This window comes from Aotus nancymaae, unplaced genomic scaffold (genome assembly GCF_030222135.1).
Source record: "Aotus nancymaae isolate 86718 unplaced genomic scaffold, 86718_ANA_hifiasm-v0.15.2.pri h1tg000036l, whole genome shotgun sequence".
Taxonomy (NCBI): domain Eukaryota; kingdom Metazoa; phylum Chordata; class Mammalia; order Primates; family Aotidae; genus Aotus; species Aotus nancymaae.
In genome coordinates this window covers 55,683,348-55,711,132 of record NW_026988450.1, presented here as the reverse complement: position 1 = coordinate 55,711,132, position 27,785 = coordinate 55,683,348, and the positions used below count along the sequence as shown (strand labels likewise).

The window sequence follows — 27,785 nt, the reverse complement described above, 5'->3', positions numbered from 1 at the left end:
TTGAGGTCATGAGACTCCTCCAATGTTGATGAAGTCTTAAACTATGACTCCCTCTAAGAGATGATCTCTAGGTTTGATTTAAAAACCTTCAAGATCTCTGTAAACCTTCAAGTATTTAAGTACACACTCTGAAACAAGGAGTTCAGTGCTGTAACACTTTTTTTTTTTAACCTGTAGCACTTTTATGGTAGGACATTTTTTGAGTCTAAATAAAGCACCTAGGGACTTACTGAAACTGTATAATGTGGTTATTGTATTAGATGGCGGTAAAATAATGAACTCTTTCTCAATTAAAACACTTTCATTTTATATATGTAATATAAATATAAAAATGTCACATTAATCTGCCATGATTTCTTTTTTTTCCCTATTTTTAATTTTTTCTTTTTGTGAGACAGGGTCTCACTCTGTTGCCCAGGCTGAAGTGCATGGCACAATCACAGCTCACTGCAACCTCAATCTCTCAGGCTTAGGTGATCCTCCCACCTCAGCCTCCTGAGTAGCTGGGGCCATAGGTGTATGTCAACACATCCAGCTAATTTAAAAAAAAAAAATGTGGGCTGAACATGGTGGCTCATGCCTGTAATCCCAGCATTTTGGGAGGCCAAGGCAGGTGAATCACCTGAGGTCCGGAGTTCGAGATCAGCCTGATCAACATGGAGAAACCCCGTGTCTCCTAAAAATACAAAATTAGCTGGGTGTGGTGGCACATGCCTGTAATTCCAGCTACTCAGGAGGCTAAGGCAGGAGAATCATTTGAACCCGGGAGGCAGAGATTGCCGTGAGCTGAGATCGTGCCATTGCACTCCAGCCTGTGCAACAAGAGCAAAACTCTGTCTCAAAACAAAACAAAACAAAACAAAACAAACGTTTAGTAGAGATGAGGTCTCACTATGTTGCCTAGGGAGGCCCTGAAGTCCTGGGCTCCAGCAATCCTCCTACCTCGGCTCTCAAAGTGCTGGGATTACAGGCACAAGCCACCACGCCCAGCTTGTGCTGATTTCTTAAACCTTAGTAATATGAAAAATTATTACAGTCTTTGGAACATATTTCTTTCATATGGATAGCTATGAATTTCATGTACCTTGATTTTTTTTATTGACTCTGTAATTTCTCCTGCTTGTTACTAGTGGACAGATTTTTTAAACTTTTTGTGTTTAAACCACTTCATCATGATATTACATTAGCGGTTAAGCAAGATGATTGTTTGTTATTGGTTAATTAATATGACAAAGAAACTCCCCTAGCTGAGATTTGTCTGGCCACAGTTTGGTTTGCTCCAGTTTTAACTCTCATTTTGTTATTAAACCTCTATCTAAAGGCTTGGGGAGGAAGGCCTTCACAATTGTTGCATGTGGTCCTTCTTTCTCCTTCCTTCCTTCCTTCCTTCTTTCCTTCCTTCCCTTCCCTTCCCTTCCCTCCCTCCCTCCCTCCCTTCCTTCCTTCCTTCCCTCTTTCCTCCTTTCTCCCTCTTTTCCCTCCCTTCCTTCCTTCCCTCCCTCCTTTCTCTCTTTTTCCTTCCCTCCCTCCCTCTCTCCTTTTCTCTCCTTCCTTCCCTCCTTCTTTCCCTCCTTCCCTCCTTCCTTCATTTCTTCCTTCCTTCCTTTCCTTCTTTCTCTCTTTCTTTCTTTCTTTCTTTCTGGCAGAGTCTCACTCTGTCATTTAGCCTGGAGTGCAGTGGTATGACCTCAGCTCATTGCAACCTCCACCTCCTGGGTTCAAGCGATTCTCCTCCTCAGCCTCCCAAGTAGCTGAGATTACAGGTGCACACCACCACAACCAGCTAACTTTTTGTATTTTTAGTAGAGACAGGGTTTCACTATGTTGGCCAGGCTGGTCTCAAACTTGTGGCCTCAAGTGATCTGCCTGCCTCACACTCAGCCTCCCAAAGTGCTGGGATTACAGATGTGAGCCATTGCACCTGGCCCGCCCACCCTTTCTTCTATTTGTTTATTCTCTTCTTTTTCCTTCCTTCAGTGGAAGGAATTTGTAGAGACAAGTTGAAGATACTGTCCTCTGGAAAAGAAGATTCATGGGCATAGGCAAAATGTCATAACCAAGGACACGAAGAAAAAGGACGATTGGTCCACCCTATCTCAGAGAAAATGCAAGCCAGAAGATGGGAACCTTCCACCAACCACTGGCTACACTAAAATCCCTCCCAGGCCCAGGTGCTTCCTTTCTTCTTATTCTGGTAAAAGACACACCTCTTCAATCAATAGCCAGCATCCTGGCTTCATAGATGATCTCCTCACACTTCTGTGTCTTCGACTTTTTCCCTCTACTGATCTCTACCATCAATATCTGAACATGGTCAGACCGTTCCTACTAAACAAGAAAAATAAGAAAATGAAGGACAAGATCTCCCTGAACCCCACCTCCACTAACACACTGCAATCCATTCTCCATACAGGAGTCAGAGTGATGGATTGCAAAGGTCAGTCTCATCATGTCATTCCCTCCTGCAAGCCTTCCAGGGCTTCCTGTTGTTCATAGAATAAAATTCCAAATCCCAACTATGATGGATAACTCCGCAGGATTAGTCCCTCTCCCTCAACCTCTCCTTCTCTTTGTTCTCCCTGGCTCCCTGGACTCCAGTGCGCCTGTCCCCTATCTGTTTCTGGAACCTGCCAAAAGCTTTTCACTTTTACTCTTTTCCAAACAGTTTTCCATACGCCATCATAAACTTGAAAAAAAAAAAAAAAAAAGACAAGGCCAAAATCTTAACCTTATCTAAGGCTTATTTTGTCTTAGATAACTTAGCCTAAGATGCCAGATATGGCAGCTCACATCTGTAATTCCAGCACTTTGGGAGGCCAAGGTGGGATGATTGCTTGAGGCCAGGAGTTTGAGAACAGCCTGGGCAACATAGCAAGATCCCATCTCTGCAAAAAATTAAAACATTTAGCCAACTGTTGTGGCACCCGCCTATAGTCTCTACTAATCGGGGGGCTGAGGAAGGAGGATTGTTTGAGCCCAGGAGTTCGAGGCTGCAAAAAAACAAAACCAAACCAATTCAAACCAAACCAAAACAAAAACTTAGCCTCTACTGACCTCTTCATTCTCTTCCCATGACATTCTGTTCCTTCCTTTCCATGTCCTGGTTGTATCAGAATTATTTTGATTTCCCTAACATTCCAGGCGTTTTCCTTCCTCAGGCCTCTATATGAATGCTGCAAATTCTGCTTGAATGCTTTCCCTACACACAGTGCTGCCCCAGCAGCTTCTTCTGTCCTGTTTACCTGAGGTAACGTCTACTTCTTTTTCAGATTTCTGCTTAATAGTCTGAAACTCACCACTTACATTTTCCTTCACTCTCCAAACTAGGTTACTCCTTGGTAAATACAACATCCTACGCTTCCTCTTTGTTAGGATTTAGCAATTTCAAAAATTGAAACAAAGAAAAAAAGATTTAGCAATTTCAGGATTCGCTTTTTAAAAAATATACAGATGGGAGTCTCACTATGTTGCTCAGGCTGGTCTTCAACTCCTGGGCTCCTGCGATCCTCCGGTCTCAACATTCCAAAGTGTTGAGATTATAGGCATGAGCCACTGCACCTGGCCAGGATTCACATTTAATGACTGGCTTTCCCCATTACATTGTGAGCTCTGTGTGAACACTGTGAGCAGACACAGAGGCCAGGTCTGCTGTCTTGTTCACCGTTGCCTCCTTAGCATCTCGAATGCTGCCTGGTCCAAAGTAGTCATTTTAAACATTTGTTGATTAATGGGTTCTTCTAATACCCAATATGTAAAATAGATAAGCTGCGGCTGAATAGAGGGTGCTCAACCCAAAGCCCTGTTTGCACAAGACCCTGCACGCGCGCGCGCGCACACACACACACACACACACACTCAGCTCCTCCCAACCAAGAAACTCTTCTGGCTCTGAAGAACGCAGTTAAGCAATCATGAGTTAGACTAATACAATCATGAGGGCCTAAATTTAAAAAATAACAAGAGGCAGATTCGATATTTTTGTGGTAGATGTGGCATGTTTTATTCACCAATTAGGCATAAAAAGCAATGGGAGAATGGACAGCTCCCATGTTTCTAACTCCAGAGACAGGGCCCTCTACTCTTCTGAGTTCATTAGACCAGAATGAAAGAGATGGGAAGAGGTAGCTCAGAGCCAAGGAAAGGGATTGCACAGGAGGAGAACAAAGCAATTGTTGCCGTTGAAGCATTCTGTTTACTTTTACTTGTGAAGGAACTATTTTCATTATTTTTCCTAAAACTATGTTCAAACTTTCCTTCTTCATTTTGGGCAAGATTATAAGGTATAGATCGTGTCCTTTCTATCCAATGTTGGCAGCAGCCTGAGTACAGTGGAATGATCGCCAGAAGGCCTGGCTCACCTCGGGGAAATGACATTCTGGAATCCTTAGTTTTCTCATTGGTTAAAAGGTGTATAAAGGAGTGTCTGTAAGAGAATATCAGAATCATGTACAGTAGTCTCTTACCTAGGGGGAGACATTCCAATACTCCTAATGGATGCCTGAAGCCAAGGATGGTACCTAGCTCTGTATATTTTTCCCCATATATACGTACCTATGATAACATTTAATTTATAAATTAGGCACAGTAAGAGATTAACAATAATAACTAATAATAAAATAGAACAATTATAACCCTATGCCAGCATCACTGCTCTTGTGCTTTGGGGCTATTATGAAGTAAAATAAGAGTTACTTGAACACAAGCACTATGATACCTTGATTATAAAGCTAGTAACTGAGAGGATACTAAGTGACTAACAGCAGGTAGTGTAGACAGCTTGATACACTGGATACAGGGATGACTCATGGTCCTCGACGGATGGAGGGTGGGAGAGTCCATCATGCTATTGACAACAGCACACAATTTAAAACTCATAAGTTGTTTATTTCTACAATTTCCCATTTAATATTTTCCAGTCTTGTTTGACTGCGGGTAGCTGAAACTCTGAAACACAAAACTGTAGATAAAGGGGGACTACTGTGCATGAAAATGATTTGCACATCTAAAAGCACTATATGATATTAGCTAACATTTATTAATGTTTCAAGGTTTCAGGACCTGTTTAGGAAGCTTACCTGGCCGGCGGCTCATGCCTGTAATCCCAGCATTTTGGGAGGTCGAAGCGGGTGGATCACCTGAGGTCAGGAGTTTGAGAACAGCCTGACCAACATGGCGAAGCCCCCTCTCTACTGAAAACACAAAAATTAGCCAGGCGTGGTGGTGCATGCCTGTAATCCCAGCTACTTGGGAGACTGAGGCAGGAGAATCGCTTGGACCCGAGAGGCGGAGGTTATGGTGAGCAGAGGTTATGGTGAGACTTTTTTTTTTTGAAACTTCGTCTAGAAGCAGCAGCAGCAGCCGCAGCTTACCTGTATTATCTCATTTACCTGCGTTATCCTTTAGCTCTGCTTCAATTCTTTGATCAACTCTAAAATTAGGCATTATTATCCCTGCTTTACAAATGTGGAAACTAAGATTCAGAGAGGTTAAATAGCCTATCCAAAGTATTAGAAGGTGAACTCCAGAGGTTGCACTCTTAATCAGGTCACGATCTGTGAATGTACCTTTTTTCAGTTTTAATCGTTTGTTAATAAAAAATACAAGAACATCACAGAACGGAGGGAAATCTAAGATGGGGTTAACAACGCCTCTAGCGGGGACATCAAAAGGATTAACTAGGCTCTGCGTATCGGGAACTAGCCCTGAGAAGAAGCAGGAGAAAGGCTGGATCTCACTGCGTGCAGCCATCGTCCAGGAAGCGGGCAGGACGCTCGTGCCCACTGCAGGACAGCGGGAGGATCTGCGGAGAGGACCCAGGTGCTAGGAAATCTCAGAAATGGGAACCGGGACATTGAAAGCACCGGAGATAAAGTTAGCCTGGGTCACAAATAGAACCCGTCGCATTCGCCTTTACGAAAATATTGAGGCCCGCTGCAACCCTAGATGAGGCTGTCTCATTTTCTCTCTTGAGAACTAGCAGGAAACAGAACTACCACCACCCGCGACCCGGCTTCACGCGTTGCCGTCTCCTATGGCAATCGGGAGGAGGCGTGGTTCGAAGGTTAGTCACGCCCCTTCCTTCTCCAACCCTAACAACGATTGGTCCGAAGGCGCGGCGGTGGCACGAGGAGGCAGATCCAGGACCGTTGCTCCGGCTAGCCCGCGCCGCCATTTTGGGTTGTGTGAGTTTGCGGGGCGTTTGGAGCGTGACCTCTCTCCCGCCGGGTTCCGCTGACCGCTGGTCCCGGCCCGTATCCAAGTGTCAGGTTGGAGCCGGGAAGCGGCCCTGGTGGTGGCGGCGGCGGGGGCAGGATGAGCGCGGAGGCGGCGGACCGGGAGGCGGCCACCTCCAGCCGGCCCTGCACCCCGCCGCAGACCTGCTGGTTTGAGTTCCTGCTGGAGGAGCCACTGTTGGAGAAACATCTGCGCAAGACCTGCCCAGGTGAGCACGGCGTCTGCACCTGGGGAGCGGGACGCCGCCACCGGCGCTGCCCGCCCGGCCTCCCTCCCTTCCCCGCTTTCTCGGCCACCGAAGCTGCGGCCTGGGAGGCGCGCAAGGGAGCCCAGCTCCGGCGGGGCTCTTCGCTTGCCTAAAACGTGCCCGGGTGGAGGGTCAAAGAAAAGCTGGAAACAAAAGCTCTCCCACCCCTGCAGGGGCGGGCTTGGCGCTGTCAGCCCAAACCCTTCGGTCGTTTTTACGATTTACCTTTTTACTGTCGGGGTTTTGAGCCTGCGAGGCGCGTCCTGTGGTTGCTTGGGTCGGGGAGGCTGACCGGACCCCTCCTTCACTGAACCCCAAGCGGAATAAATTCAGGGAAATGGGGAGAATCGGCTATGGGATGCTGATTCTGACGCTAGTTATTAGGTTCCTAAACATTTTGTTTTTCAATGAAGGAATTTTATTGACTCTTAATTATTCCAAAGTCGGGTTGTAAATAAGAAGATATTTTAAAGCAGGAACTGCTGCACTTTTGTAAGATGGTTTTTTATACTGATGATAATGATTAATAACCTAGTTAAATGGTTGTGATTAGGGAAGGAGGAAGACTCCACGCATTCTCAAAAAAGGTATTGGCACGGAAAGGTAAGTTCCTCAGACAGCATTTTGCTAAATTCAAATCTATATATGGCTTACTCGGTCTCATAGACTGGCGTTAAGTGATAGAGACCACCGTGTAAGTAGTTTGCGTACTTAGGCAGTTTTGCCAGCTGTATAATGCCCTAATTCATTCCTTTTGAAAGATACTTGTTGAGTGCTTACAGGGTGCCATGCACTGTGCTTAATTGTTCACATCTGTTACCTCCTTTAACTCAGTCTTCATAATGATCATGTGAAGTAGGTAATATCCTCTATTTTGCATTGGAGGAAACAGATGTGCAGAGGTAACTTGATGGAGGTCCCCGTAATTAAGTGTCAAAATAATAGTTCTAATGCTTGTATCTCATTCTTCTAATTGGCAGTGGTTATTTGCAGAACCAGAAATCTATAACTATCATGTGCTACCCTGTGAGGTGCTGTTTTTGCTTGCTTCCACACTGATCTGTTACCCTTCCTCCTTACCACTCTTCCTGATCTTCCCCTTTAACTCCCAAGCACACATTTTATATATGGTATTTCTTAGTCATTATAACAGCACAGCTGTTTGGACTCCTTTTGGGGCAGAAAAAAATCCTTTTGTATCTTCATAATTAAAACTTAAATTTAAGAATTTATATTCTTTTAAATCCTAGATCCTGCACCGGTTCAACTTATAGTTCAGTTTTTGGAACAGGCTTCCAAACCTTCAGTTGATGAACAAAACCAAGTTCAACCACCGCCTGATAACAAGAGAAATCGTATTTTAAAACTACTTGCTCTTAAAGTTGCTGCACATTTGAAGTGGGACTTAGACATATTAGAGAAAAGGTACATAAAATTTCAGTGAAATTTCATCTGATGTACTATTTAAATGTCTTAGTTTATTTCTATATATGCTTTTATGATACTGGCTCTTAAAAATTACAGGCTGGGCGCTGTAGCACCACGCCTGTAATCCCAAGCATTTTGGGAGGCCAAGGCAGGCAGATTACTTGAGGTCAGGAGTTCCAGACCATCCTGGCCATCAGGATGAAACCCCATTTCTAGCCAAGTGTGGTGGTGGGTGCCTGAAATCCCAGCAGCTTGAGAGGCTGAGGCACGAGAATTGCTTGAACCTGGGAGGCTGAGGTTGTCCAGCCTGGGTGATAGAGTGAGACTCAGGAAAAAAATAATGATAAAATAAAGACTATATATTCTTGATAAAATATGCAGGAATAACATTACTTTTAATGTGGTAACGAGAGAAAATCCACGCCTAAACTGTTGTAAATTTCTCAATTGACTTAGGTATCTGAAGACAATGAATAAAAAATAATGGTAGATGTGTAGTATTATGGATGATTTGCTATTGAATAATTGAGTTAATTTTACTGGTCATAAATCACTATCTCCTATTGAAACAGCTGATCTAGAATCAGTGCTTATTTGCTTAAAAATACTTTTAACCCTGTGGTTAGGAAATGATTTATTTTCATCCCCTTCTCATCACAATTAAATACCTTATAGGGAGTTGGAAAAAATTCAGAAAATAGGAAATAATTGGGGAGGGAGAGGTTTTTTTTTTTTTTTTTTAAACATTTTCATGTAATTTTTGTTCTTTCCCCTGTTGTGATCATACCCTATGAACATTTCCCCTTTGTAATTTTTGGAGAGGATTCCGTTGTATGGATAATTTGTTAACTGTTTCTTAATTAACAGTAAATTAGTTGATTTGTAGTTTTTCACTATTATAAATCACAGGGCCTTAAATATCTTTGCTCATAAAATTATCTGTATTTTGAGTTGTATCCTTAGGATACTTAAATTGCTGGATCATGTGGTATAAACATTTTTAAGACAGATACATATTGCCCATTGCATTCCAAAAGAGTTTATACTCTAACCAGTAGTATTCAAAAACCCCCCTTTTAAACCACATTCTTCAGCATTAAATATTAGACTTTTTAAAATGTATTTTTAATTTGAGGGGGGAACCCATACGTGATTGAAGAGACATCAACAGATAGCAGTGAGTACAAAGAAGTATGGCATGTGCGAGGCAGCTGGAAAATTGAACACTGATAGGCTGTTCAGTAAGCAAGTCTAAATTTTTTAGATGTGAAATTAATATCGTGATTAAGAGTGAATTTTGAGATATATTCTGAAATATTTATGGACAGAATGATTTGGGAAGTGGATAAGAGTAGAGATGAAATAAGATTGGCCATCAGATGATAACTGCTAAATGATGGTTACATAGGGGTTCGTTATATTCTGTCTACTCTTTTTTTTTTTTTTGAGACGGAGTTTTGATCTTGTTGCCCAGGCTGGAGTGCAATGGCACGATCCTGGCTCACTGCAAACCTTCGCCTCCCAGGTTCAAGCGATTCTCCTGCTTCAGCCTCCTGAGTAGCTGGGATTACAGGTGTGTGTCACCACACCTGGCTAAGTTTTGTATTTTTAGTAGAGATGGGGTTTCTCCATATTGGTCAGGTTGGTCTTGAACTGCCAACATCAGGTGATCCGCCCACCTCGGCCTCCCAAATTGCTGGGATTATAGGTGTGAGCCACCACACCTGGCAATATTCTGCCTATTTATGTTTTAAGTTTTTTCATAATAAAAAGTTCTTAACATCTTTCCATATTTGATTGGTAAACCCGAAGATGTGGTTCCTTGACAGTGTAGCTATTTTCAGTGAGGATATGGAATTGTTGTATGTATTTTGTGTTTCTTCCACAGTTAACATGCAAACATGTACGTTTTGCTTCTTTTAAGTTTGTCTGTTCCAGTGTTGAATATGCTACTAAATGAACTACTCTGTATCAGTAAAGTTCCTCCTGGGACAAAGCATGTAGACATGGATCTGACCACTGTACCTCCAACCACTGCCATGGCTATACTTCTCTGCAATAGATGGTAAATATTTTCATAAACCCAGAAGGTGTTGGGCAACCTCTCTTTTATTGCACTGTGGCTTTTAGGGGTATGCTTTTAATGGACCCGTTCTGCTGCAGAGATTTCTCAGATCTTGGGAACTGTGAGTCTGATGGTGGAGAAAATTTGTGACTGCGTAGATGAAAAGCAGTCTAATAAAAATGTGGATGATTTATGAAGGCTTTACCACATGCCATTTAATGCTTCAGATAATTTATACAAACCTGAGGAGTACTTGAAGAAATAATTGAAATGACATTTATAATGTATTAAATTTTCTTTTTCCTGTCTTTTTTTCAGGGCAATTAGGACGATCGTTCAAAGTAGTTTTTCAGTCAAACAGGCAAAACCTGGACCCCCTCAGTTAAGTGTGTAAGTTGACAGCTATGACCCTTCCTGGCACTTTTTTCATTAGAGTTTTAAAAATGTTTGCAAGTTTTTAATAACCTGTTATAAGAAGTAGAATAAGAATAGGAGGGCAGAAGGCCTATATGAAGGTTTGTTTGAAGGAGTTAGAGAGACTAGAGAGTCAGGTAGTGTGCTAGGTACAGAGCTCTGAGAAGGGAAGCACTTTGGGAATTGTGCCATTTATCTGAAAGCATTGAGTTTTTGTTTCATTTTGTTTTTTGAGATGGAGACTCGCTCTGTCGCCCAGGCTGGAGTGCATTGGTACGATCTCAGCTCACTGCAGCCTCTGCCTCCTGGGTTCAAGTGATTCTCCCATCTCAGGCTCCTGAGTAGCTGGGAGTGCAGGTGTTCGCCACCACACCCAGCTCATTTTTGTATTTTTTAGTAGAGGTGGGGTTTTGCCATGTAGGCCAGGCTGCTGTTGATCTCAGGTAACCTCCCTTGGCCTCCCAAGGTGCTGGGATTATGGGTGTGAGCCATGGCACCCAGCCTGCTATTTTTTTCATTTAATTAAATTGTCTTGAAGAAGATACATTTCTATGTGGGGAAATTAATACATGTAAATATTAGAGTACAATTATAGTGGTTGGTTGTATCTGGAGGTTTTCTTTTTTAAAATTTAAAATTTAATTTAATTTTTATTTTTGAGACGAAATCTCACTCTTTTGCCTAAGCTGGAGTGCAGTGGCATGATCTCAGCTCACTGCAACCTCCACCTCCTGGGTTCAAGCAATTCTCCTGCCTCAGACTCCTGAGTAACTGGGACTACAGGCACACGCCACCATGCCTGGCTATTTTTTTTGTATTTTTTAGTAGAGTTTCACCATGTTGACCAGGCTGGTCTTGAACTCTTGACCTTGTCATCCTCCCTTCTTGGCCTCCCAAAGTGCAGGGCTTACAGGTGTGAGCCACCATTTTAAACCTGATCTTAATTTCCATGTGGCAGCTTACCCAAATTTGGAGCTAGAGAGCATAGTTTCTAACTTGATACAAATGAGCTTTTGTTAAGTTTTGCTCTTAAATTGAGTAAATGAGGCTGGGTGCTGTGGCTCACACCTGTTATCCTAACACTTTGGGAGGTTAAGATGGGAAGATTACTTGAGCCCAGGAGGTTGAAGTTGTAGTGATGGTGCCACTGTACGCCTGGATGACAGGGAGACCCCGTCTGAAAAGCAGAAAACCCAAACAAAGTAAATGAGAAAATACTGGTAAGTTAATGAGCATCATAATAGTTGAGGGTTTTTTCCAAACATGAAAATAAGTAACATTAAAAACAGTCTTGTTTAAACTGAACCTGACTTTCAAGAATGATGCTCTTTAGATTTTTTTTTTAGTCTTGAGAGTAACTTTTAATACTTTTGTTTTCAATTGTTTTTCTTTAGTGTGAATCAAATGCAACAGGAAAAAGAGCTAACGGAAAACATTTTGAAAGTGGTAAGTACTGGCATCCGTTACACGGTAACATTTCAGGAACAACTTTAGAGCAGCAGTCCCCAACCTTTTTGGCACCAGGGACTGGTTTTGGGGAAGACAATTTCCAGGAAACTGAATGGGGGGCGGGGTGGGGGTGGTTTCAGGATGATTCAAACACATTACATTTATTGTGCACTTTATTTCCATTATTATTACATTGTAATATATAAGGAAATAATTATCCAGCTCACTTAGAATCAGTGGAAACCCTGAGCTTGTTTTCCTGCAGCTAGGTGGTTCCATCTGGGGCTGGTGGGAAACAGTGACAGCTCATCAGGCATTAATTCTCACAAGTAGCGTGCAACATGGATCCCTCACACCTATCGTGTAGTTCACGATAGGGTTGTGCTCTGATGAGAATCTGATGACCCCATTGATCTGATAGGAGGTGTTGCTCAGGCTATGATGTGAGCAATGGGGAGCGGCTGTGAATACAGATGAAGCTTCTCTTGTTTATAGATGAAGTTTCTCTTGGTTACAGATGAAGCTTCTCTTGCTTACCTGCTCCTCACTTGCTGCTGTGCAGCCTGGTTCCTGGTACCAGTACGTGGCCTAGGGGTTGGGGACCTCAGAGATGCATCTTCTAATCTGGGGGGACGCAAGAGTTGAGAAGGTCTTAAGTGCAGTGACATTAAGGTTTTTACTATTAGGATATAGGTATTATTCTAAATCACACATAGACTTTCAATTCTAATAGTAGAGTACTTTACCGCTATTTGTAAATTTCATGATACATTAGTTGATATGAGAAACTGATTTGACAGATGATGTCTTTATTGTATCTTTTGTATTTTCCAAAAACTCTATGACAAACATGTATACTTTATATTTTAAAAATTACTTTTATAATAAGTTATAGCAGTTTTTAATTTTAATATTAATTTTTTTTTTTTGAGATGGCGTATTGCTCTGTCGCCCAGGCTGGAGTGACAGTGATGTGATCTTGGCTGACTGCCACCTCTGCCTCCCTGGTTGAAGCAATTCTCCGGCCTCAGCCTCCCGAGTAGCTGGGACTATAGGCCTGTGCCACCATGCCCAGCTAATTTTTTGTATTTTTAGTAGAGATGGGGTTTTACCCTGTTAGCCAGGCTGGTCTCGAACACCTGACCTCAAGTGATCTGCTTGCCTCGGCCTCCCAAAGTGTTGGAATTATAGGCGTGAGCCACGGCACCGGGCCTAGCAGTTATTTTTAAATTGATCTACATAATAGAAAATTAGAAACCTGAGAGTTTCTATAATTTAGAAATGATCTCTGTAATTAACACCTACAGTGTTCCAGATTACCATGTGAGGTGTAGGGGCTGGGCAAGGAGAGAAAAAGGTAAGAAACGATCTGTATTTTCTTGTATAGCAAATATGCTCTATCATTTTGGAATGTGGAAGTTTTGTTATCTAGTTCCTAATAAAATGGCTGGCATGTTGAAGCACACAGACATTTCTTGAATAAATCAAGTGGAATAGTGCAAATCTTTTTTAGACAGGGTCTGACTCTGTTGCCCAGGCTGGAGTGCAGTGGCCTGATCTTGGCTCATTGCGGCCTCCACCTCCTGGCCTCAAGCGATCCTCCCACCTCAGTGTTCTCAGTATCTGGGACTACAGGCACGTGCCACCACATTTGGCTAATTTTTGTATTTTTTGTAGAGATGAGATTTTGCCATGTTGTTCAGTCAGGTCTCAAACTTCTGGACTCAAGCGATTCACCCACCTCAGACCCCCAAAGTGCTGGGATTACATACATGAGCCACTGTGTCCAGCTAAATCTTCAAAGCATTAGCTTTTCTTTCTTTTTTAGACAGAGTATCATTCTATCACCAGGCTGGAATGCAGTGGCACAATCTTAGCTCACTGCAACCTCTGACTCTTGGGTTCAAGCAATTCTCATGCCTCAGCCTCCCAAGTAGCTGGGATTACAAGGGTGCATTACCACTCCCAGCTAATTTTTGTAGTTTTAGTTGAAACGGAATTTCTCCACTTTGGCTAGGCGGGTCTCGAACTCCTGGCCTCAAATGATCCTCCTACCTTGCTTGGTCTCCCAAGGTGTTGGGATTACAGGTATGAGCCACTGCACCTATCCTAAAGCATTAACTTTTCTACAGAAAAAGATATACTAGTCTTTCCTGTTTTTCATATTTTCTAATCTCACAGTAGGAACTTATTTTCTTTGCTTTAAGGTAACTTTATTACAACAAATTTAATTGTACTCTTGCTGTGTTAAATTTGTTTTAATAGCTTAGTCGACTGAGCTACTAAATATACTATACATACTTTTGGTTAGTATAATCAATTGCTATTTTTGTATTTTAATTTGTTTATTGATTTTTGTAGCTGAAAGAACAAGCTGCTGATTCTATTTTGGTACTAGAGGCAGTCCTAAAATTAAACAAGGATCTTTATGTCCCTACGATGAGAACTCTAGATTTATTGGCCATGGAACCAGGCATGGTAAATGGAGAAACTGAGAGTTCTACTGCTGGATCGAAAGTCAGAACCGAAGAAATGCAGTGCCAGGTATTTGTTTGATATTTAATTAATGTATGGCAATTTTTTTGGAAAATCTTATATGAGGTTATCCTCCTATTTTTAATTAAAATTTATTTCTGCTTTTGTCTCTTAAGATGCTATTAAAGCTGCATTGTATTTATACATTTCTAAGATTTGACATTTTTCTGAAAGAAATGGAAGGGAAATTTTATGTGATCTATTGTCTCTGAAATAGTTTCCTGATTGTATTTAGGAGACAGAGTTTAAGTACCGAGAATACGGTTATATATAATTGATTTGCAGTTCATTCATATTATGAGAAATGTAATCAGAACAAAAGAAAATGAAAACTAATAACGTGCTGGACTTTGAAAAATCTAGACCTCAGGAGACACTGTGTAGCTTTTCAGGGATCTTAAGTTTGCCCACTTTCTCTAACTCTGGGCCCCTCATTCATTTCACAGCTTTCAGTTGATGCTTATTGTCGGATATTACTTTATGTGTTTATGTCTTCTTTTTTCCCTACTGGATTATAAACTCTTTGACATCTCTTTTTTTTTTTTTTTTTTTTTAATGTTCTGTGTCTTACTTTCTAGAATAGAACCTTGAGTAAAATAGAGATATTAAAGTATTCAGCAATTTCCTAGAGAGTGCTACTAGAATCATGCCTTCTAAATTGTATTCTCTTTCTTCAGTCGTATGAGTTGGCATGGCTTCCTTATCACTAATTCCTTTTCTGGAAAGGTGTAAAAATAGTTATGACAGTTTTGGGAAGGTGTCTGTATAGATGAGCTGTTTCCAGAGCTGAAGGTAATCATTTATTTAAGGCCTGATGAGCTGGAGTTTACAGCAGGAGTAGGAGTAATGAAGTAAGACTTAGTAACCTTTTTTTCTTTAAATTTTTAATTATTTATAGAGTCTCCCTATGTTGCCCAGGCTGGTCTCGAACTCCTGGGCTCAAGGGATCCTCCCACCTCAGCCCCCCAAAGTACTGGGATTACAGGATACTTGGTGGTAACCTTTTAAAATCACTGATGAACCTTGCATATAGTAGTGTTACTGGTGCATAGTTTCTCATGATCTTTCAAAACTTGTTTAAAAGTTGTTGATAACACTTCTGATTTTCACAATATGGTGGATGATACAACCTGAAAACAAAACTTCTGTAAAACATCTATATGTGCTAGGTAAACTATCAACTGTTCTTTTACTTACATAGCTGAGTGACAGTTCCTGTTTTTTGAAAGGCAAATTGATGGTAACACTCATTTCCTGGCATGATAATATTTAAAGTAGGTTCTTTATTAAAATTTACCTGAGACTTAAAAGAAAAATTGTTATTTTTTTCCCCAATAAAACCAGGTCTTACTGCCCTTCAGGGCAGCTTCATTATCAGGTTTTTTTTTTGTTTTTATAATAAATCTATTGACCACCTATTGACCACTACTAAACTCATTGTAGTGACTAGTCAGTTACTAGAGTAATACTTGAAAATATCTTTTTGGTATTTTGCAGTCCATCTTTGCCTGGAAAGCAGACTTACACATAACTATAATAAGTATGCGTGTGTGTGTGTGTGTAAGTGTGTAATTTTTGCTCTTTTAGCATCCTTTTACTCCAGATAGGATGAACTCTCTAGAACGAAAATCAGCCAAGGGAGGCCGAGGCGGGCAGATCACCTGAGGTTAGGAGTTTTGAGACCAGCCTGGCTAATGTGGTGAAATCCTGTCTCTACAAAAAATACAAAAATTAGCTGTAATCCCAGCTACTCGAGATGCTGAGGCAGGAGAATTGCTTGAACCCAGGAGGAGGAGGTTGCTGTAAAAAAAAAAAAAAAAAAAAAAAAAAAAAAAAGAAAAAATCAGCCAAACATGTGGTATGGTCTAAATAGTGTAAAGCAATGTTGTAGAGGCTAAAAAGAATTAACCTGGATTCGTTGAATTGCACAGAACCATATTTATAAAGCTATCACTAAAGAGTGGTTTCATGATGAACACCAGGCATGATTATGGCGTAGGAGTTTGGAAGAGGAATAAGTATCTGTTGCCAGAGGTTGGTTTGGTGATATAAAAGGAGTAAGGGATGTGGAATGAAGCTTATTTCTAGAATCTTGTGTGAATAGGGAATTGAGAAGACTGGTATGATTAAAATAGAGTACGGTAGAAAGGTTTAGGAAGAGAGATTAGGCCAGATTCAGAGCTCCTTACATAGCAGGGGAAGAAGTTTGAACTTTCTTCTGTTTTGGGGAATAATTGAAGACTTTGTTTTTTGTTTTTTGTTTTTTTTTTTGAGACGGAGTCTCACTCTGTCGCCAGGGTGGAGTGCAGTGTCGTAATATCGGCTCACTGTGACCTTTGCCTTCTGAGTTCAAGCGATTGTCCTGCCTCAGCCTCCTGAGTAGCTGGGACTACAGATGTGCACCACCATGCCCCGTTAACTTTTGTATTTTTAGTAGAGACAGGGCTTCACCATGTTGGCCAGGATGGTTTCCATCTCTTGACCTCCACCCGCCTTGGCCTCCCAAAGTACTGGGATTACAGGCATGAGCCACCTCACCTGGCAAAGACTTTTTAAGTCAGTCAGATTAAGAAGACTTGATCTGTCAGCCATGTGTAGAATAAATTTGAGGAGTTTAGGAATCTGAGTTCAAACATGGGCTCTGCCACTACTTGTGTGCTTTTCACGTCACTTTCTGGGCCTTTGTATTCTTATCCATAAAATGGCCAAGTTGAACTAAATAATCTGAGTCTTTTTTGAGTTTTGCATTTGGTAATTCCAGGTGTCAATCTAAGAAAGCTTTTGGAAAAACATATAAATAAATTCTTTTTTGCCTATTGTTCACATCTTACATACAACTTCTGTCATAGAAACATACAACTGGAAAAGTTTTCTAGTTTAGATTTCTTAATTTAACCAGTATGTTATGTTAGATGTGTACCACCTTCACTTTTGAGGGGCTCCCCAGCATTTTTTTCCCTCTCCTGTATTAGAAGAATTTCCGATCTTTTCAGACTTGTAGGAGGCAGAGCCTGCTTCTTATGAAATAAACTGAAAACTCCAGTACTAGCTTTCTCTAGCCTTATCTGACTCAAGGGCAGGCATATCACATAAGTTTTACAAAACAGATGGGTACGCTTCTTTTAGACTGAATCAGGAGCTAGTCCTAGTAAGTCATAGCATTGAGGGCGGTGGAGAATCCATTGTGGTGGTACGTAGCGGCAACAGTGACAGTAAAATCTGGTTTCCAGGGGCAGCACTTGCGGGAATGGAGCTGCTGCTTTCAGGGTCTGCTCCTGGTGGCTACAGGTGACAGGAGCTGTGGAATCTTGTGTTGAGATTGTCTGCAGTGGTGTCTTCATTAGACCAGTGTTGGCTCTCATCTTGACTGCATGCCTCTCTTGCCCTTTTTTCTAGTCAGATTCTTTAGCCTTTCTAACAATTCTGTAGGCAACCTGAAATCTCAGTAAATCGGTTTTCTGCTTAAATTGACCAGAATTGGTTTGTGTTGCTTGTGACTAAGAACACTGACAGTAGCACCGCTCCTTGGAATATGTGTTTTTCTGTGTCTTTTTTTCTTTGTTTTCCTGAGATAAAGAGAATTTTGGTTCTGTCAGCTCTTAAGTACCTGAGAAATTGTTAAGCAAATTGGTGTTCATTATTATTTCAGGTGTGCTATGATTTGGGTGCAGCATACTTCCAGCAAGGCTCCACAAATTCAGCTGTTTATGAAAATGCCAGGGAAAAATTTTTTAGAACCAAAGAACTAATTGCAGAGGTAAATCCAGTCATGATAGGCACTTAATAGGCAGTTCTTTAAAACATCTATACATTTTTTTGGCTTTGATTTTTGGGATAATAAAAATGTGTTCATTATTTGTAATGTTCAAGAAAGTGCTAAAACTGGTTTTAAAAAATTTGTAGTAATATAACCTGAAAATAACCCCTTTTCCAAATCTAATATATTTTCTTCCCATTTTTTTTTCTAGTTATATGTTTTTGTACAGTTAAGCTCATTGTAAATACTCTGTATCTTGCTTAAATCTTTGACTAGGCATTATAAATGTGTCATGTGGAAGTACTCTGACTTCATTTCCCTTATGCTTGGGCGTTTAGGTTGTTTATTATAAAGCTGCGATATTTGTATCTTCAAGCCTAAATTTTTCTTCAGATTTCAGATACTTTTAAGTTTCTACAAGCATTACCATGTCAGTGGTTATTTATTTTTTTTCGAGGCTATAATTTATCAAACCAGATTACTTTCCAGGTACATTTCTCTCAGGGCACTTCAGTTAGTGTTTAAAAAAAAAATTTTTTTTTTCTAACTTGATGAGTGAAATATGGTATCTTTTATAAACTTGCCTTTCATTAATTCCTAATATGAGTAAACATTTTTACTGTGTTTATGATTTGTGTTTTTATTTTTATGATTCAGATGACTGAATTGTGAAGTGTACAACTAGTTTTTGTATGCCTGGTGCCTGGAAAAATTCCCGCTTCAATCTCTGCTGTCCTTAGTAGAGATATTGATTAAATGCCCTAGAGGTTTAAATGCTTTCGTTATTCTAGCTAGACCCACTAGACATCCCCATTTTACTTTGCCTAGGAAATGCATCACGTTTCTAATTTTGTGGCATTTCAGATACAATAATTTAAAACTTTCATGTTTTTTTCAAACTTTTTTTTTTTAATTCTCTGGGTAAATGCATTTCTGTTCTTTCCAATTGAGTGATGATTATGTTTTCTTTGCCCTCTCCTTTTTTTTTTTTTTTTTTGAGACGGAGTCTTACTGTGTTGCCAGGCTGGAATGATGCAGTGGCATGATCTTGGCTCACTGCAACCTCCAACTCCCTGGTTCAAGCGATTCTCCTGCCTCAGCCTCCTGAGTAGCTGGGATTACAGGGACATGCCATCACACCTAGCTAATTTTCGTATTTTTAGTAGAGACAGGGTTTCACCATGTTGGCTAGGATGGCCTTGATCTCCTGACTTTGTGATCTCTCTGCCTCAGCCTTCCAAAGTGCTGGGATTACAGGCGTGAGCCACCTTGCCCAGCCTGCTCTCTCCTTTAAATCTCTGTCTGGTATATGTCTTTTAAATCCTTTAAGCTTGTCTTTAATTTTAACACCATTTGTTCTTTGCTAATGTCTTGTCATACCTACTTGGTATGATAACGACGTCCACCTTTGTATATTGGCCTGAAAACGCTATACCAAGCTTCAGCAAACTTTTCTTTGTAAAGGGCCAGCTACTAAATATTCCAGGCTTTCTGGGCCACATTCAGTCTCTATTGCATAGTCTTAGTATTTTTTTGTCCCCTTTGAGTAGTTTATAGCCCACAGAAATTGTTCTTAGCTCCAAGGACAAACAACAGACTATAGGCTGGATTTGGCCTATGGCAACAGGTTTTTGACCCCTATTCTAAACCTTTAATCTTTGTTTTTTTGTTCCTCCAATTTTGAATTTTTTATTAGCAATTTATTGGCATTTCCGTGTACTGCTAAAACATGCTAAGGTGGTGCTAGACTATTGTTCATATTACATGAGTGGATAATGGTGTATACCTCTTACTTTACAGATAGGTTCATTATCTCTTCATTGTACCATAGATGAGAGATGAGAAGCGGTTAGCTGGCTACTGTCAAGCGTGTGATGTTCTTGTACCTTCTTCTGATAGTACATCTCAACAATTGACTCCATATAGTCAAGTCCATATTTGTTTGAGATCTGGCAGCTATCAGGTAAGATTTATACGGGGGATGCGCTGGTGTAGTTGAAAAGTTTTGGAAGCCAGACAAAACTAAGTTCGAATCCTGGCGCCACCAGTTTACCAGTTATGCGACTTGGGGCAAGTCATTTACACTGCCAGACCTGCCTGTAATATAATGGTAATAATTATCCCATTTCCTGAGATTTTATGAAAATCTAGTGAGAAGTTATAGTTCGTAATTTCTAAGGCAAAGCATTACACAGATGTTAGTTTTTCATTGTTATTATCTTTTCTTAAAAGTATAAAGTTTGCCTATTTTAAATACATTTTGTAAGAAATACTTGTAAGCAGAACTTTTAACATTAAAAAATTGCAGGTAGACAGCCTTTAGTTGTGTGTGTTTGTTTAGCAGCTGGGATTGTTGGCTGCTAATATATTAATAGCTTTTAGTTTTACAAAACAGTAAGTCTCGTGTCTTTTGGATGTATGGCTTGTAGCCCAGCTTTATTAGCCCTTCCAAATAATAAGACTGAAGGAGAAAGGGAGCACAGCGAACATGGCAGTTCTGGTGGGTTTGGATGGTCTGTTACAGACAGAGCCCGCCTCTCCTTGAGCCTACTCACCATCTCAGTTTGGTTCATGAAAAGGCCTTTATGAGTCGTTTGAGACTTTTGTTGCCTCCCTTCCCCCACCTCTTGGTGTTTATCTTCAGTTTTATTATGAAAATCACTGGGAATTAGAATTATGCTTTTAAAGTCTTTGTTGGAAAGCATTCTAAAGAAGAAACAGTGCATTCGTTCATGTTGTTTAACTCAAAATAGGAATCATGAAACGACAAAGCCATAACTGACTTTTAGTTTTGTGTCTCCAATTGGGTATGATTCCAGCTTTATAGTTTTCTTATCTAGGGGATTTTTTGTTTTTCACAGAAAATAGAGGAAGAGAGAAAATAAGATGGCACTTCTTTCCCCTATTTTTGGCCCTTTTTTTAAAAAAGTATTACTTTGTTCTAGGAAAGAAAATTAAACTTTCTTGAAGTTTAATTATACATATACAAGTGAATTTAATAAAGACTAGAGAGCTTTCAGTTATATCTCCTTAGTGGAGGTGGGTGAGGTCAATTATCATAAAATACAGATTCTTTAACAAGTTGGCTGGATGTGGTGGCTCACACCTGTAATCCTAGCACTTGGGAGGCCAAGGCAGGAGGATCGCTTGAGCCCAGGAGTTCAGGGTTGCAGTGAGCTATGATAGCACCAATATACTCCAGCCTGGGTGACAGAGCAAGACCCTGCCTCAAAAATGAAACGAAAGAAAAACCCAACAAAACAAAAAAGCCTCACTGGAGTGGTAAGACCTGTGCCAATGAGACCTTAGGAATATCACCCAGAGATAGGCACATGTCACTGTGACTGTAATAAAGTTCCAAAATACGTAAATCAGAAAATAGTGTAATGGGTAGCTAAGAAGGAGGCAATAACAGTTTTGTGGCAACTCTGAGATTCATCCCTTACAAATTGTATTTCTTCGAATGGGCTTGTGTTTTTATGAACGATGTGAGTTTTGTTTAGTGCTGATGAAGTCGTAGTTGAGCAGCTGTAACAGGTGTGTCTTCTCACATTTGGGAAGCTGCTGTGTTGCTCCTGTGGAGCTCTGCCTTGCTTGTGTTTTGTTACGGAGGTGAAGCTAGTGCTTGCTCCATAGTTTTGAAACCACTTTTGTCAGTACTTTCCTGGTAGTGGCTGATTAGCTTCATTTTCAGAAATCTCCCTTCCCCCTTCTCTCCCTAGCACCCCTTCTTTCTTTCCTACTCTTCCATTGCTTGAGAAGGAGCTGAGAAAAAGTCTGTAACAATGGCTATTTTTTTGTAGTCTACAGATAATATATTTTAAATCATTTAAATTTATTAGAATCACTTCTTAGCATATATTTTCAGCTGAATTTTTAAATTATTATAATTTTTTTAAGAGATGGGGGCTGGGCACAGTGGCTCATGCCTATAATCCCAGCACTTTGGGAGGCTGAGGCAGGTGGATCACGAGGTCAAAAGATCGAGACCATCCTGGTCAACATGGTGAAACCCTGTCTCTACTAAAAATACGAAAATTAGCTGGATGTGGTGGTGCATGCCTGTTGTCCCAGCTACTCGGGAGGCTGAGGCAGGAGAATTGCTTGAACCCAGGAGGTGGAGGTTGCAGTGAGCCAAGATCTCGCCATTGCACTCCAGCCCCTGGGTAACAAGAGGGAAACTCCGTCTCAAAAAAAAAAAAAAAAAAAAATGGGGTTTTACCATATTGTTCAGGCTGGTCTTACTCCTGACCTCAGGTGATCCACCCGCCTGGGCCTCCCAAAGTGCTGGGATTACAGGCATGAGCTACCATGCCCAGCTGTTAATTAGTATTTTTCACTTTGTCTTACAAACTTGTGTTTAAAGTAGAGAGAATTTTTTTTTTGTTGTTTTGAGATGGGGTCTTGCTCTGTCGCCCAGTCTGGAGTACAGTGGCTCGATCTCGGCCCAATGCAGCCTCTGCCTCCTGGGTTTGAGAGTAGCTGGGATTATAGGCACACGCCACAACACCCAGCTAATTTTTGTATTTTCATTAGGGACAGGGTTTCACCATGTTGGCCTGGCTGGTCTTGAATTCCTGACCTCATGATCCACCTGCCTTGGCCTCCCAAAGTGCTGGGATTACAGGCGTGATGCACCATGCCCAGTCTAAAATTTTTTTCTGATAACATAGCTGAATTGCCCCTTACTGACTGATTCTTTTCTTACCTCTAATTTTTGGTTTGTGATCTTCAATTTTAAAAAAGGGGTAGCAGGGCTGTTTTTGCCCTTAACCAAATTTTAGAATTTAGGAAGAAAAGGTAAAATATTTCTGTGATTTTTTTTCAACTTGTATTTTCCATTATAGAAAGACTTGTTTAAAGTAAAAAACAAAACAAAAACAAAACTTTGCCATGATTTTTTGAAGTGGGTGCAACTTTTTGTATGTGTTCTAGGAGGTAATACAGATTTTCATTGAAGACAACTTAACTTCGAGTTTACCTGTCCAGTTCCGACAGTCAGTACTAAGAGAACTCTTTCAGAAAGCTCAACAGGGGTGAGTAAGTAAGTTGAAAAATTACTTTTTGGTTTTTGAATAAAATAGCAATGCATTCTGGCTTATCAGAACCACACCTTCGAATTACTTTTATGACTCTAACATTATTTTCATGTTGTTAATATATGGGAAATAAACATAGCCAGAGGAGCCACTCTGGTGTTCCTCTATCTAGTCCATTCTAAAAGTGCTTGGAGGGGCCAGGTGCCGTGGCTCATGCCTGTAATCCTAACACTTTGAGAGGCCGAGGTGGGTGGATCTGTTGAGGTCAGGAGTTCAGCCTGACCAACATGGTGAAACCCTGTCTCTACCAAAAAATATAAAAATTAGCTGGGCGTTGTGGTGCACACCTGTAGTCCCAGTTACTCAGGAGGCTGAGGCACAAGAATTGCTTGAACCCAAGAGGTGGAGGTTGCTGTGAGCTGAGATTGCACTACTGCATTCCAGCCTGGGTGACAAAGCAAGAGTCTGTCTCAAAAAAAAAAAAAAAAATGCTTGGGGGAAAAATTATGTATAGCAGAATTTCATTCTGTTGCCTGATATGTAACTAAATTGTCCCTTGATAGATTCAAAACCTGTCTGCTTGCTTTCTCCCCACGATTTGGTATATATTTATTAGTATGCTTGAATTGCTTGAATATCCTAAAATTTTACCTCTCAAAAACAAATGGCCCATTCTTGTGAATATAATTTTGTAATATACACTTTTCTTTTACACAAAAAATAACGCTAGTTGATCTACTTTTGTATTCTACAGAAATGAAGCTCTAGATGAAATCTGTTTTAAAGTGTGTGCCTGTAATACAGTCCATGATATACTGGAAGGCAGAACAATTAGTGTTCAATTCAACCAGCTATTTCTTAGACCTCATAAAGAGAAAATAGACTTTCTTCTTGAGGTAGGACATGTTTTTCTTTCCCCTTTTGATTTATAATTTGCTTTAAGCTTACCAGTAACCTCTTAATTGCCAAATCCAGTGCCTTTTTTTCTGTCTGCCCTGCCTTTCTGTGTTCGACAGTTTGCACTTGTGACAGATTATGCCGTTCCGCCTTGTCTTCTACTGTAACTCTTTTTCTAGTTCTCCCCCATGTTTCTTCAGAATCTTTATTGGATTCTCCTCAGTCTTTCATTGACTTCTTCTTTGCTCTTCCTTTAGTGTTTCTGTTTATAGAACTTTTATCTTTGGCTCACTCATTTTTAATTCACTTCCAAAGCTTCACTCATTTGTTTCATCAGCTGTTTACTAAGAACTCCCAAATCAAACCTCTAGTCTCTCCTGTGTGCTGTGGGGTCTGTGTTTCTGCTGCATCACTCTACCTCTGTCTTAACAGTCTTAATGTTACAGACATTGAGAGAAATATATAAAGCACAGGTAATACCACTTCCAAAGATACAGTGTTGCCAGCTCTCTAGAAGCGTTTGTTGTGGTCTTTACAACCTCCTCTGCCTTCCCTTGAGGCGGCCACTGTCCTGGACTTCCGTGATCATCATTTTCTTGCTTGCTTTTCAGTTGTATCCCCTCTGTATGCATCCTGAAAGAACCATCTTTAATTTGCCTGTTTTGAACTTCATATAAATGGAATCATACAATATGTGCTCTTTATCTTCTTTCACTAAACATTGTATTTGTGAGATTTATTCAAGTTGTATATAAACACAATTTTTTTCATTGATTTAAGATGTTAGAATATTATATGGACCACGCCACAGTTTGTTCATTATTATGATGGGAGACATTTGTGTTTTTTATAGTTTATGGCTGTATACACATACGATGATGAATATTTGTGTTTATAGTTTTTGCTGCTTGGAACATACTTGTACATGTATCTAGGTGCACATATGCACCAGTTTACATTATATACCTAGGGAAAAATAGATCTGCAACATTACTCTTTAATATCCAAGTGGTTTGTACCACCAGCATGCCTGAGTGTTCTCATCGTTCAGTATCCTTGTTAACATTTGCTATTGTCAGATCACCTGTGAGGTGGTTTTCTAACAGTACCTCATTGAGGTTTTCATTTCTACAACTCTTCATTTAGTTTTTACTCATGGATTTTGTTTTTTGAGGTACCTTTTCCAAGTGTTATGCCTCTTTTTTTTTTTTTTTTTTCCCATTTTTTTGAGACGGAGTTCTGCTCTTGTTGCCCAGGTTGAAGTACAATGCCTTGATCTCAGCTCGCTGCAACCTCTGCCTCCCAGGTTGAAGCAATTCTCAGGCCTCAGCCTCCCAAGTAGCTGAGATTACAGGCATGCGCCACCATGCCTGGCTAATTTTTGTATTTGTAGTAGAGACAGGTTTCGCCATGTTGGCCAGGCTGGTCTCGAACTCCTGACCTCAAGTGATCCTCCTGCCTTGGCCTCCGAAAGTGCTGGGATTACAGGAATCAGCTGCTGCACCCAGCTGTGTTATGTCTCATTTTTCTATTAGATTGTCTGTCTTTTTTTCTGGAAGTATCTGTCTTTTTTTCTGGAAGTAGCTTTTTTTTTTTTATTTTTTTGTAGGAGATCTTTATTCTGTTTTTTTTTTTAACCAATTTTAAATATTGCAGGTATCTTCTCTGCGTTTGTCTTTTAGTTCTCTCTCTCTTATTCTGAGACAGGATCTCACTGTGTCACCCAAGTTGGAGTACAGTGATTCGATCTCAGCACACTGTAACCTCCAACTCCTGGGTTCAAGCCATCCTCCCACCTCAGCCTCCTGAGTAGCTGGACTGCAGGTGCATGCCACCATGCCTGGCTAATATTTTGTATTTTTGGTAAAGATGGGGTTTCATCATGTTGCCCAAGCTGGTCTCAAACTCCTGAATGATCCACCCACCTCAGCTTCCCAAAGTCCTGGGATTACAGGCATGAGCCACCACACCCAGCTTAATTTTCTTTATATTGTTCCAAAGTTTAATATCAAATTTACCATATTTTTCCTTTATGACAGTGATTTATGTGTCTTGTTTAAGAAAGCTTTTTTTCTATCATGTCATGAAGATTTTCTTCTGTGTTATATCTTCTAAAAGTTTTATAGCGTAGCCTTCCTTTCACATTTAGGTCTTTAATCAACCTACAGTTGCTTTTGTGTGAAGTAGGGTGAAGTAGGGAGTGTTCCAGCACCATTTATTGAAAGGTTAATCTTTTCCACCAATCTCTAGGGCCATCTCTATCGTATGCCAAGTGTCTATACCTGTATGGGCCTGTTTCTGAGCCGTTTTGTACCACTTTGCTATTTGTCTGTCCGTACCTCATTATGTCTATGTCCTGATACCATCGAGAGCAAGTTCTTCTACCTTGTTTTCAAGGTCACATTGGTTGTTCTTGTCCTTTGTATTTTTATGTGTATACATTAGACTCAGATTGTCAAGTTTCACAAATCTGTTGAATTTTTGTTTGCAACTACATTAAATTTAGAACCCAGTTTGGAAAGAAAGGATGTCTTTTTTTTAAGCTTCTTTTTTTATAATAAAATTAATGGATCAGCCTCCCAAGCCAAGGTATGCTCAGGAAGACCCCCGAAGAATTTACGTCTTTACATTATTGGGTGTCCTAATCCATGAATGGGTATGGCTCTTGATTTCTTTTTAGGTAGTCTTTAGTGTCCTTTAGAGCTTTCTCATTTTTACATAGAAGTCTTAAATTTTTTTTTCGTAGTTCTTTAAACGTAGACTTGAAAATAGCTTATGCAGCCGAGCTCAGTGGCTCACGCATGTAATCCCAGCACTTTGGCGAGGCCGAGGTGGGTGGATCACAAGGTAGGAGTTCAAGTCCAGCCTGACCAACATGGTGAAATCCTGTCTCTACAAAAAATGCAAAAATTAGCTGGGCATGGTGGAGCCTGCCTGTAATCCCAGCCCTCAGGAGGCTGAGGAAGGAGAATCACTTGAACCTGGGAGGTGGAGGTTGCAGTCGGCTGAGATCGTGCCACAGCACTCCAGCCTGGATGACAGAGCCAGACTGCATCTCAAAAAAAAAAAAAAAGAAAATAGTTTGTGCATTGATATAGAAGTATAAGTGAACTTTCTAATAATTTTGTATCCAACAACTTTGCTTAGCTTTTAAAAATTCCATTAATTTATCCATGAATTATTTCATTTTTCTATGCATGCAGTCAGTCATCTGTTAAAAATGCATTTTGTTTATTCCTTTTCTAACCTTTTAGTTTTGATGTCTTTTTACTTAACATGCTGGCTGTTACCTACAGTGTCCAGAAGTATGAATAGTGAACTGCCTCATCTCACTCCCGGTCTCAGAAGGAAACTTACACTACTTCACCATTTAGAATGATGTTTATTGTAGGTTTTTCTTGTAGCTATCCCTTACCTGATTAAGGAAGTTTCCTTCTTTCCTTAGTTCACTGAAGGTCCTGTTTTTAAAATAATGAATTATTTTTAGATTCTATAAATGTTTTTTCTATGTCTATTGTAATGATCACATAATTTCTCTCTTCTTACCTGTTATTGTGATAAAGCATAATTGATTTTCAAGTGTTAAACCACCTTTGCATATCTCGAATAAACCCAACTAGGTCATGATCTTTTTTTAATAGAAATTGCTGAGTTTGATTTGCTAATATTTGGTTTTTTTCCCTATATTCACGTATGAGATTAAGGCACACGTTTTAATTT

At 40.3% G+C, this 27,785-nt stretch overlaps 1 protein-coding gene across 1 annotated transcript in view; it reads left to right on the top strand.

Moving 5' to 3' along the window:
* The first annotated feature begins 6,198 nt into the window (after positions 1 to 6,198).
* Positions 6,199 to 27,785, top strand: part of LOC110568382 (integrator complex subunit 8-like) — a 53,253-nt gene continuing 31,666 nt past the window's right edge. Inside the window, 11 exon segments of the mRNA XM_064384527.1 lie at positions 6,199 to 6,442; positions 7,732 to 7,906; positions 9,834 to 9,974; positions 10,293 to 10,364; positions 11,783 to 11,834; positions 14,199 to 14,381; positions 18,022 to 18,129; positions 19,930 to 19,965; positions 19,967 to 20,092; positions 23,065 to 23,165; positions 23,923 to 24,064. Coding sequence (XP_064240597.1) covers positions 6,313 to 6,442; positions 7,732 to 7,906; positions 9,834 to 9,974; positions 10,293 to 10,364; positions 11,783 to 11,834; positions 14,199 to 14,381; positions 18,022 to 18,129; positions 19,930 to 19,965; positions 19,967 to 20,092; positions 23,065 to 23,165; positions 23,923 to 24,064 — 1,266 coding nt within the window. The 5' untranslated portion in view covers positions 6,199 to 6,312.